Source organism: Cricetulus griseus, chromosome 4 (assembly GCF_003668045.3).
Source record: "Cricetulus griseus strain 17A/GY chromosome 4, alternate assembly CriGri-PICRH-1.0, whole genome shotgun sequence".
NCBI classification, from domain to species: Eukaryota; Metazoa; Chordata; class Mammalia; order Rodentia; family Cricetidae; genus Cricetulus; species Cricetulus griseus.
The window spans coordinates 120979019-120991264 of record NC_048597.1 but is presented as its reverse complement, the minus strand read 5'-3'; the positions used below and the strand labels follow the sequence as shown (position 1 = coordinate 120991264).

The following is a 12246-nucleotide window of genomic DNA, read 5'->3' as shown; positions in this document are numbered from 1 at the left end:
ATGGATGAGGAGTGAAGATATATGACTATGTATGACCCAAAAGCTAGAATTATATTCCAGCTTACTACAGTGTTGAATATTTCCAAACACAGAATCAATGTTGAAAATGGCTGTTAAGAGGCACACACACACACACACACACACACACACACACACACACACACACAGCTAGATACATTTATTTTGCTTTAGTTGAACTGACCACACATTGCTACAGACACTTTCCCATTTCTATTTTCTATTTCCCCTCAAAATTCATGGCCCTAAGTTTGACAGACTAGAGCCAAATGGTTTTCCTTACAAATAAAGGCTTTAAGAATTTGTCCATAGGGAAGGAATAAAGCTTGCAATAAGGAATTAATTAACTACATTACCCCTCTTAGTACTGTATTTAATCAGAGGAAGTGATCTTTATGCTCTATGAATCCAGTGTCTGTTTTAATCACAGAGTGATTTAGCTACTCACCACAAATGAATAGTAAATTTTGAATCCAGGTTTTGCCACAAAATAGTCATCAGATTTGAACGTGATTTTGATCTGGTTTGTTCTTGATGTTATCCTTGGAGGGATTTCCTTGTGGCCACACCACCTTCCTCTAACCACAGTGCTGGTTTCAGAGATGTCTTCAACTTCCACAAAGTCATACCTAGACACAATGTGATTTATTTCAGTTGCTGACACACCAAGACTCACACATGATTTCTTAGGACTTACCAACTTACTGAAAATGATAACATGTCAAAATGTGCAAACTCAAAAACTAGTTTTGGGAATGTTTGCCAAACTTGAAATTCAACAGTCTACCCAGAGAGAACCCTGATTTACTCACTATGACAGTTGCAATGTTCGATATAATTAAAAAGAACTTTCAGAACATGAAACTTAGAATGCTTTCTGGGAACAAATAAGTACCTGTAATCAGTTGACATATTTCAGAGGTGGGTTGGGACATATGTCCAAATATTCACCCCCTCAACACTTCTTGAGAAGTATATGATTGACATCTCCGTAAGTCAAGGAGTCTCTCTTTTTTAAAATGTCTTTTAGAAAGACCATATGATTTTTTTTCAGAAAGGAAATCATATAATGGTAAGTGTCTATGTGTGTTAATCAGTAACTGCTGGCTGCTTACAAGGGTGTGAATGAGTTCTACATTAACACCGGATCACTCTTATCACTAGTCACAGAAACACAGAATCCCAGGACTATAAAGAACAGAGCAGACCCATTAGCTATTCTGTGTACCCATTTGATCTTTGTAGTTCCTCCACTCAGATTATGCTCCTTCAGTGACAAACCTACATTTTCTATGGAACATTTATTCTATTCTAGGACCCCTCAGGTCTTTTTCCACTCGACAAAATCCATTAAACAATATGTCTTCATTTGGCCAAGATTCTGACACCTTATCTCGACCTTCCCCCAAGTGACTTTAGGTGCTACAGTCACAAGCAAGTGACAAGCACTCCAGGGTACAGGGGCAATAGTCTCATGTCTTATTTATTTATTTATTTATTTATTTATTTATTTATTTATTTATTTATTTTCCCATTAGGATTACTAGAAGGAAGAACATAAGAAACCCCAGGTTCCAATGTTCAGAAAAACCAGCTGGAATTTGTTGCCTTTACTCGGGCTTTGCAGTGTTTTTGCTGCGTTGTGAAGGGTGATCTAAAGAGCAGCTGATAATAATAATTTGCTGACTAAATGTTCCTGACAGTGATGTATGCAGCCATTATGTCCTCTGCCTCAGTTTCTCTCCAGGCAAAATAAGAAGTTTATTTAATTTTGCGAACTACATATCTCCTGAGTGCTGTGTAGATTAATTATTTAATGTTCATATGGTTCTTGGAAAGTGAAAAGCACTGAGAAGAGTCATTATTCAAGCAAAAATGTATTGCAATGCACACACCAGTCAGGTTTGCTAACAGATGGCAAGAAATCAATTGCATTTTATTTTATATACAATAGGTGTAAATCATATTTACTGCAAAACATGAATCTACTTGAAAGATTTTTCATAACACTAGGTCACTTTTATTTTAAAAACTTCAATGTATTTTTTGTTTGTTTGTTTGTTTTTCAAGACAGGGTTTCTCTGTGTAGTTTGGAGCCTAGCCTGGCACTTGCTCTGGAGACCAGGCTGGTCTTGAACTCGCAGAGATCTGCCTGCCTCTGCCTCCCAAGTGCTGGGATTAAAGGCATGCGCCACCAACGCCCGGCAACTTCAATGTATTTTAAGAGTCCCAGTGGAGTACACATCACAGGCTAGGGAGACAGTGGGGCTAGGCTCTGTTTCTTCTCCCTCATCCTCTTATCATTCTATCTCATTCTGGGAAATTTGACAACAACTTGAATTGGTGAAAGGTCCAGAAAATGCACCACCCTAACACTTGTTTGAATATTATCTAGGATCAAAATCCCAGTTCATCTGTGGCCTCCTTTCTGTAATAAGAAAACAGACTCTGAGGTTTCCAAAGGATAGAATGGCAGTTTATGCTAATGATGGGACTATTGATGGCACCAAGGGTATCTGTGATTTTTGTGATTGTGATAGAAATTCAGGAAAGCCAAGGAGCGGTTATGATGCTCTGGTTCAGTGGGTGGGGCAAAGATGGGAGGCCAGAGACCTGCACCTGACATTCTATAATGGGGACACTCATGGGATTAAACTCTGGTCCTGTGGAGTTGGATGCCAAATCAGAGTGTCTATGCCACAATTAAATGAACTATAGAGCATGCGGCAGATGTTAGAGAGTTGCTCAGAGCGGAGAAAATAAAGCCGTCACTTGCATACACTTGGTTCTTCGAAGATACACCACAGTAGTTAATTTGATGAGGTGTAGAACAAATCAAGGGATGCAGGCCTCTGGACATGTATGGGAAATCATCTTGATTTGGTGCGTGGAGGGGAGAAGACACACCCACCATGGAGGAACCACTCCCTGGGCCTACATCCAGGTTGCATAAAAACAAGAAAATTAGCTGAGTGCCAGCCTTTGTCCCTTCCCATTGCTTCATGACTGGTATTGCCATGTGACCAGTTGCTTTGACTTCCCTGCCAGGATGGACAACAGACCTTTTCTCCCACAAGTTGCTATTGCCAGGCTATTTTTAGCACAGCAATGCAAATGAAGCTAAGTTGGTGTCTGACATATGCTAGGTGGGGACATATCTACTACCATCCATGTTATTGCCTTTAACCTCTTTTAATAATGTTTTATTTAATTTTGGCCCTCCTGCCTTTTCTTCTCAGGACACACACACAAAAATGGTTCTCATTTTCAAAGTTGAAAGACACAAGATCAGCTCTAGTTCATTCTTTTTGTAAATATTAACTAGCTCTCCATGTGTGTATCTGTCTCTGCATTCTGGCATACATTACCCTCTGTGGTCCTAGAAAATAATAGCCAATCCTGTTACTTTCTGGGAAAAAATAGCAGCATAATAAAAGCTGCCAGTATAATAAGTATGCAACAAAGGACAACCAAATCACATGGACCTCTTTTTATTATTCAGAGGAAAATAAACTGTGGAAAGGATTTAGTAGTTCAGGAGTTCATTGGCAATGCAGAATAAGTACAGCCAGTAAAATACAAAGAGGAAAAAGAAAATCCTCCCCAGGTCTCCCTCACACAGGGTAATTAAGGGAGTATGCCGAAGCCTGGACTGTCTCTGACCAGCATGCTGATGAGAGAGGGGCATTTGCTGCCTTCCATAAAGAAGAGCACGTAGGTCCTGAGTTGCCTCTGCTTCCTTCTCATGCCTGTCAATGAAGGCCAGGAAGGTCAAGGCCTGGGTCTCTGTCACCACCTCTTGTCACCATTAGAGTGCCCTAGCTTCTGGAGCAAGGCAGGTCTTTACAATTTGTGCCTATGGCAGACTTTGGCCACAGTTACAATATGTAGTTCAGGGGACCTGAACTGAATGCATCTCCTTGCTCACAATGCCTCTCTGGGCCTTGGCAAGTCATAGATTCCAGAGTCTGTCATCAGAGAAACATGTAATTGTGGCTGATGGTAGGGTCCATTTCCATGGGCCTTCTACAGTGCCAGCATAACACTTTTTTAAAAAGGAAATGCCACTGTCATTGTTAGCAATAATTGAAAATCTGACAAAATCTAGAATCATGCAGGAGCCAAGCTTCTGGCCATGCCTGTTATCTTAAATAGGAACCTATCTTAAAAGATGGTGGCACTATTCCCCAAGCTAGGGTCCTATACTGCATGCAAAGGAAAAACAAGGTGACTCCCAATATTGTCCCTCTATTCTTGCTGACAGTAGGCACAATTGTGAGCACCTACTACAGGTTCAATGACATGTTCAGACTGTGAGTCTAAAACTGTCTCCCTTAAATAGTTTTTATATAGCAATGGGAAAAATAACTAGTAAGAAATGTCTTGGGTAATTCCAAACAGCTTAAGAAGAATGTTTTTTATCAAGTTCTTCCAACTTTGATCAAAAGACTAAAAAGGCTTATTTTCTCTTACCTACAGATGTCATTTTCTGCTTCTTCTAGTCCAAATTGATGGTCAAAGGCCAGCTGTATCCGTGTTTTCTCCTTCGAGTGGAGCCTCCATGTGAGGAGCAGGTTCCGGGGGTAGCTTCTGGGGAATCGAGGACTCTGCACGTGACCACTGCCTGTCACCTGGATGTTCTCATCTCTTCGGTACAAGTCTGTGAGGTGATTGCTGTCTGTTAGTAGTCACAACTTGTAGAAATTAGTATATTGCTCCAATTACAGGAAAGCAAAAACAACAACAAAAAGAACAATTTACAACAGGACATTTCAAAGCACTTCTTCATTTTGTTTACAGACATAAGATCAAGTGGTAGATTTGGGTCAACAAAAAGCCTGTTTCTATTTTTCTGATTTCCCAAACTCCTTACAGCTCCCAGTGTCCAATACTTTGTAACCTTGGGACTTTCCTCCATTACTCTTGAGAAGCAAACATATCCAATTATCTCAGACCTCAGATTCATTTAGATTGGAATCAAATGAGAGTATAACTTCAAAAATTTCATCTTCTATATTTACTATGTCATACAGATAAAATTATTAACTTGAGTTTAACAGTATTTCTAGTGACAACAGTGTTCAATAAATAATAATGAATGAATGAGTGGAAAAAGACAAATGAAGAGATTCTCATAATATCCAGGGAAACTTATGACTTGTTCAAATAAAAGGTTTTAAGTTAGTTTTTCTCCATTAACCAGAGAAAATTCTCTTTTTGGCTTTCTGTGACATAAATATCTTTAATCTGTGTTGTGTTTCCTGAATGTTTTATAATAATTTATTTGGTCTTTGTCTTGGGTTCCTAGCAACAGGCTCCAGACCCTTGAAATTCTCAAGTGGTTAGGAGGTTAGGAGTATGCTTGTGTTCATGATGGGACCCTGGGACTACATCTAAGTTTATGCTCATGGAGAAACTGACTCTGGGGTCCTTAGACAGTTTCAGGATGGACACCAGAAAGACTATGTGGTTACAGAGGTCCTTAAGTATGGGTAATCAGACTAGACTTGCCAAATCTAAGGACAGCAGTGGGCTGGATATCCACTCCACATGGGCACTGGCTCAGTAAATCATGCCTGTATGATGAGATCACATTAAAATCTCTGAACACTCTTGTAAGTTCTGCTTGTGACACATGCTACTCCAGGAGGTGACATAACCCAGGAACACATGGAAGCTCCCAGGACTTACTCTCTGAGTGTTATTATTTCATCACTCCTAATTTTGGTGTTTTAGTATCCTGAGTTACTGAAGGGCTATGGACAGGGACTCTTGCATTAGGAGCCAGCTGGTGAGCAGTGCAGCGATCTTGGGATTTGCATAAGTGTCTGAAGTGAGGGTAGTTTTGTGGGCCTGTACATTCAATCTGTGAAATAGCTAGAGTGGATATCAGAATTGCAGGCTACATGGTGGATATCATTTGGTATGTTTCAGGATTCAGAGTTCTTGGCATTTTTAGGGTTTCTGAATCCCATAATAAACAGATGTCCAACCACAGTCTATTTGTATCCTCCCACAAAGAATTGCTTTGAGGCCTATAATTAAAGTGAGCCTTGGAGGGGGTGTGGGTGGGAGGGAAGGCCTAAAAGGTGGGACTGCTGAAGCCAGTTGTTAAAACTTCTAAAATGAGAGAGGATGCTAGGCAGGCACTCCCATGTGCAGCTACAAATGGAGACTCTCTTTGGAAGTCACTGGCTGGTTAATGCATTGCTGCTTGCTCAGTCAGACCTAAGGACAAGGGAGTTGTTCCAGAGAGGAGCAGTGTGGCAGTTGAGGAAGCTGAGGTCCCCTCCCTGGACCTGGATGACAGCACTGGCTCTGAAACAGACAAGCTTAAAGAGCTGAGAAACATTGTTTCAGAGAGCTAGAAACATCCACCAGATGACCTTTTTCTCTTCACCTTTGACCTTATACTGAAAATCACTGGCTTTCTCATTTTGTCCTGTGGAAATCTTACAGAATCCAGGCAAATACTGCTTCATGGGCTGACTGTTGTGTGAATAATAACTAGCCATTATTCAAATGCAGACAAATTGTGGCATACCACACCATCTCCAAGCCTCTTGAGTAGTATTGTTACACACTACCACTATGTAGTGGTACAATTGCTCTGCTGTTTCCTTAGGCTTAGTTGTGGGATGACTTAACTTTTTAAGTGAAATTTATGTTTAATAAACAATAAACTTATTAAAAAATTCAAATTTATATCAACAATGTCAAAAGCCCCTAAATATAACGTGTCACTAGTAGAAGGAAGCATCTAACTCAAAAGGCTACTAAATTCTAAAACACCTATCTCAGGACTTTAGATTCCTCATTTACATACTAAAGGGTTTGGGGGCAAGCTTCCCTTTGGTCTTTTTCAGGGGCAATATCCAGTGGTGGAGTGCCTTATGTATGTATATTTCCTGTTCCAGATGCTATGCTGGATTTGGATATAATTGGAAGACACTTAAAAACTAGATTCCATCTTCCTACAGGCAAAACAATGTGGATGCTTGTCACACAGTGTAAACAAGGCCCAAAGGAAGGCTAAGAGGCAAGTATAAACTGTCAGGACATTGGTTGTCCCCATGTCTTGTGAACTAGGGGTAATGAATGTAAGATGTGGGCTTGAAACAAGAGCAGAGGCCTGTCCATCACAGTTTAACTGGACTCTTGCTATGCAGGCTTTAAGGATGAGTTTGGAAACACCTAAGAGACACACTGAAGAGTCTACACTTGGTATGAGTGGAAACTGGAAAGCTCTTAGATCAACAGGTATCTTGGCAAAAGGAAGATCAACCCACTGTGGTACCCAAGAGGAATGGCAAAAGAGTGCCACTGAGGAACCATCTCTCAGGAGGAAACTGCCACAAAGGTTCTCACACAGCAGTGCAGGTGGCAGTGAATCCCAGTGTCGCAAGGGACATATAGTAAAGTACAGAATTCAAAGGTATGGGCCAGTGGCTGCAATGACATGGTCAGACCAGACTTCGGTCACAGGCCTAGCAGGGTGTTTTGCATTCTTACTTGCTGCTGTGATCAAATGTCCTGACAACAGAAACTCAAGGGACAAATGGATTATTTGGCTCCCAGTTCCAGGTTACAGTCCATTATTGCTGCAAAGCCGAAATAATAGGAACTTGAAGCAGGTGGTCATATAAGAAGCACAATCAAGAGCAGAGAGCAATCTGTCATGTTCTGTCACTAATCTAGACAGCTCCTTACAGGTGTGCCTAGAGTCCCACCTCCACACAGGGTGTGTGTGTGTGTGTGTGTGTGTGTGTGTGTGTGTGTGTGTGTGTGAGAGAGAGAGAGAGAGAGAGAGAGAGAGAGAGAGAGAGAGAGAGAGAGAGAGAGAGACCAGGGGCCTGCATGGAAAGATTGAAGACATGAAAGTTCAATGTGATATAGAGATGAGCAAATGTTGGTTGGCTTGGGGATAGGTGGCTGAGCCTTGATGAATAAGCAGAGTAGCTGTGAGGTCTAGAGCTCCCAGAGGAAAGAGTGTGGGAATTTGAGCCCCTAGAGCACAAGTGTGGTGACATCAATCCTAAAATCCCAAAGAAGACCATCAAGTTTGGTGCCAGTGGATCTGCTTGGGTGTCAGGTGACAACAGGCATGCTTGGGGAAATCAGGCAGGTCCACAGGAGGGAAAGCATATCTGAACTAAGAAGCCCTGCAAAGAGCCACTTTCATATGTTAAATCCAGGGCCAAACTGAGGAGATACCATAGAACTTGGTTACACTGAAGTCAAGGTCATCTGTTAAAGTCCACACTGAGAGATTGTGTGAAAGGATCTTTCTCTAACATCTACCTCAACACATCATTACAGGCTAGATATGAACTGTGGTTATAAACAAAATGTCAGTCATATCTGGAAGGAGACTGTGGAGGAGGTAAATAGAGGAGTTTATGTTTTTATACAATACTTGATTCCAGCTTGGTGAATTTATAGACCACATTGTATTGAAAAAGAGAGGGAAACTAACAGTTTTCTAAAAGTGTTTTCCTTATAAACAAGTAACAGAAGATTATGTTCATGTTTATTTTGTGCTAGACATTAAACTCTTCTCATTTCCTTTCCAGGGTTTAGTCACTGCTGTGGGTGTGTTTTCCCTGTAACAGGCATTATTAAAACCAACACTGTCATTATTTGACATATGATTTATCCGGAGCACAGAGAGGTTGAGTGTCTTCTCCAAATCACAGAACTAGTTAAAGGTACAATGAGAAGGTGAATCCAGACATCTGTCCTGCAGCTAATGTTTATGACGTTGCTGAGAAGACATGTCTGGGGAAAGTGTTGTTGCATAAACATGAGGACCAGAGTTTAGATTCCCAGCACCCATGGGAAACCAGAAGTAGTTACATGCATCCATAATTCCAGTACTCCAGTGGCAGATGGGAGCTGGAGACAGGAGTATTCCTGGGGGTTCATGTGTGGGCTGTGCTTGTGTATACAGCAATGAACAACTAGAGACTGTCTCACACTAGACAAAAGGTGACAATGAACCTTAGAGTTTGTTCTCAGACTTCAACTCATGAACCATGACGCTAGGAGACCCAAAGCAGTCTTTCTTCCATTAAAATAAGTCAATAAATAAATAAATAAATAAAAAATAAACAGTATCAATGACTAAGAAAAAGTATTCCTTTAGTGTGAAATTTGTTGAAAGCAGTTTTGGTTCTTGGCTATTTGTAACACACCTTAACTTTAGAATCATATTGTTTACATATAATTTATAACTTCATGCCAACTCAGGGCTATTCTTGGCAGGGGAGTAGCAATGAATTATAGGTAGCGAGAACACCTATCAGGTTAAACATAACTACAAACATTATGCACAGTCACATTCCTGAACAAAAGCATTTACTTTAGTGTTCCAATAATAGCTAACATTTATAGGTCAATTATTATGTGCCAGGCACTCTGATAAGTGGCTTTCAATTCACTCCCGAATTTAATCCCCATGATAACCCTGTGTAGTTAGTAATATCAGCACTTTACAAAGGAAATTCCTGGAGTTCAAGAGATCTATGGCTCAAGGTACAAAGCCACTCCAGAAGCAATAAAAGCCTCTGGCAGTTGACTTGAAAGAGCAGACTTAACAAGAGCAAGGCATGAGCTGTTAAAGGAAAAACATAAGCCGTCCACCTATGTGTACCTGGCTAGCAGGAGTATAGTCTTACTTTGTATCTTAATACAGAAGGAGGTTCATATTTGCAGCTTCATAAAATATGAACTATGCATTTGACTTTTAAAAATCGAATTAAAACAAAAAAGATAAAATGCCATCTGCATCTATTATGTCCCTAGCCCTTTAACAAAACTCAGTTCACCCCATCACATCCTGAAGCTCCTGAAAAGTCACCCAAGCACTGTCCCCTGCCTCTAGGATTCTTTTAGACCAGTAACTACTAGTGTAACCGTGACCAAAGGATCAGCAAGTTCTAGCTGCTCTCTAATCTACACAATTCTGATGCACCCAAGTTGAGAACCAAGGGCTATTCAAGCTTCCTGCTGTCTTGTGTCCTGCTCTGGTCTTCTATACTTCCCCTGTCTCGTTGCTTTCAGTTTGTTTGTCATGTTTGGCTTTTCATTTCACTTTCTTTACTTGAGACCTACCTTGAACTCATTTTCCTGTCTTTGACCTTGGAATCTCCTCCAAAAGAGCACTACTGGTACCTAGTGACCTAAGGTACCTCTATGGCCTAGGCTATTACCTTTTATCTTAGCTGATTCCAAATCAACACTGGTTCCAAATGGTACATTTGGCAATCAACTGCAATATAAAATAATGCTGAAGAAACGGAACTGTGAGTATTGGTAATGTTTTTACCTCATCTTCTAGGACACAGTATTATCTATGACATTAAATGCACAGGGAGACTATTGCATTGTTGATGTAACAATTAAAATAACAATGATCATTGACTCTATGGAAACAAATGTAGTTTCCAGCTCTGTCATATCACAAAAAATCAGTACAGCAAGTCAGACAGTGGTTTGACTCAGGGTCCCCATGAGAAAGCTGAGAGCCAGAGCCTGATGTCATGAATCTGTATTCTTCAGCTACAAGCCAAAAGCCACGGACAGTCACAGTCAGGAAATTCTCAACTTGCAAAGGGATTATTACAAGTTTCATTTGTGTAAAGGCTCTTTCACGACCTCAAACCATGTCACTGAAACACTGCCCAGAACATAGCCGAATGATTTTTAAGTATACAGTCTCATTCTGCTTCACAGCAACAGCAGGTAAGAGTATTTTTAAGGAGATGAAATGAAGTTCATACACAGCCATCATGGAAGTCTATCTCAAGTTCACAAAAGTAAAAGCATTACTGTTACGATAAATCATTCTGCCAAATGCCACCTGAGCCCCATCGCCATGTGTGAGCTTTACGCCAGCCGCCTGCCCAAGTTAGGCCCAAATGAATACATAGAAACTTGTATTAGGTTCAAAGCTGCTTGGCCAATGACTAGGACTTCTCATCTGCTAACTCAGTCTTAACTATCATAAACCTTTATATTTTATAAGACTTATCTTATCGGACGCCTTATTGGCATCCCTCCTTGCTGGGATCACATCTTGCCGCTGGAGCAGGAGCGGAGGGGAAAAAAGGGGCCCTTCCTATTTCTCCTTCACTTAAATATGAATCTCTTTGCTATGTCACTTCCTGCCTGGATCAGCACTTCTCTACTACATTTCCCAGAATCCTTTTTGACTCCTAGTCCCGTCTACTCGCTGTTTCATTGGCCAAACAGTATTTTATTTAACAATCAATAAGATAAACATACACAGTACATTCCCCATCACATTATCGGTGGTTTCATTATTTTGTTTTTATTATTATTACCTATTTTATTTTTGAGAGGTGGGGACAGAGGGCAAAGAGGCTGGGTCTCAGACTGACCTTGAACATACTATGTAACTCAGGATGACCTTGAACTCCCTATCTTCCCGCCTTCACCTTCTGGCTCATCATGATTTTAAACAATCAATTTTTGTAGCATTTTAACAGAGAAAAAACTCAGCAAAGAGAGCTAAAATGATTGGGTGAAAGAATGAACAGTGGGTAGAGAATGCTAGAGCTGTCCCCTGCTTCCTCCTTCCTTGAATTCACTCCCCTGTTCCCTGCTTCCCCCTCCCCTGAGCTCACCCTGTCCCTGCATCACCTCTCCTGAGCTCAAAGGGATGACTCCCTGCACTAAAGAAGCAGCACTGGCCACATGTCTTGTGTAGACTTCCTAACCTAATATACCCTTGGCTGAAGGAGATAGGTTTTAAGAGTCTTTTTCAGGTAATGGTTTTCTCTTGGCAATCAAAATCACTAATAATTTGAGCACAGCTAATCGGACATGAAGTAACAGTGGGATTGTGGAAACAAATCCAGTATGTGATATTAATCATGAGATACTTTTACCCCTAAAACTAGTGCTTTTAAGCATTTATGAATTTACTTTTTATGGCTCTATGTGTGTACTTGTTCATGTATGTGAGAGTGATTGAGAAGCATGTGTGTGAAATATACCTTGGGTGTTGGCCCTTGCCTTCTACCTTGAAATATAAAAATCTCCATGTCATTCATTCGTATACACACAGGCCAGCTGCCCCAGGAGCTCTGTGACTCTCCTGTGTCTACCCCCATAGCAAGCTAGGCATGCTGGGATTACAGATGCTCACCATAATGCCAACTTTATGTGATTTCCAAAGATTTTAACCCAGGCCTTCCCTCTTGC

At 40.8% G+C, this 12246-nt stretch overlaps 1 protein-coding gene across 2 annotated transcripts in view; it reads right to left on the bottom strand.

Annotated features, from left to right (window-relative positions):
• Pdgfd (platelet derived growth factor D) overlaps positions 1–12246 on the bottom strand; it is a 214441-nt gene that overhangs the window by 82841 nt on the left and 119354 nt on the right. The window contains exons 2-3 of one of the 2 annotated variants that reach the window (XM_027415193.2): positions 4492–4696; positions 467–647 (exon numbers count right to left, since the gene is read on the bottom strand). In XM_027415193.2, coding sequence (XP_027270994.1) covers positions 467–647; positions 4492–4696 — 386 coding nt within the window. The remainder of the gene's footprint in view (positions 1–466; positions 648–4491; positions 4697–12246) is intronic. The other variant, XM_027415194.2, reaches the window with a different exon arrangement.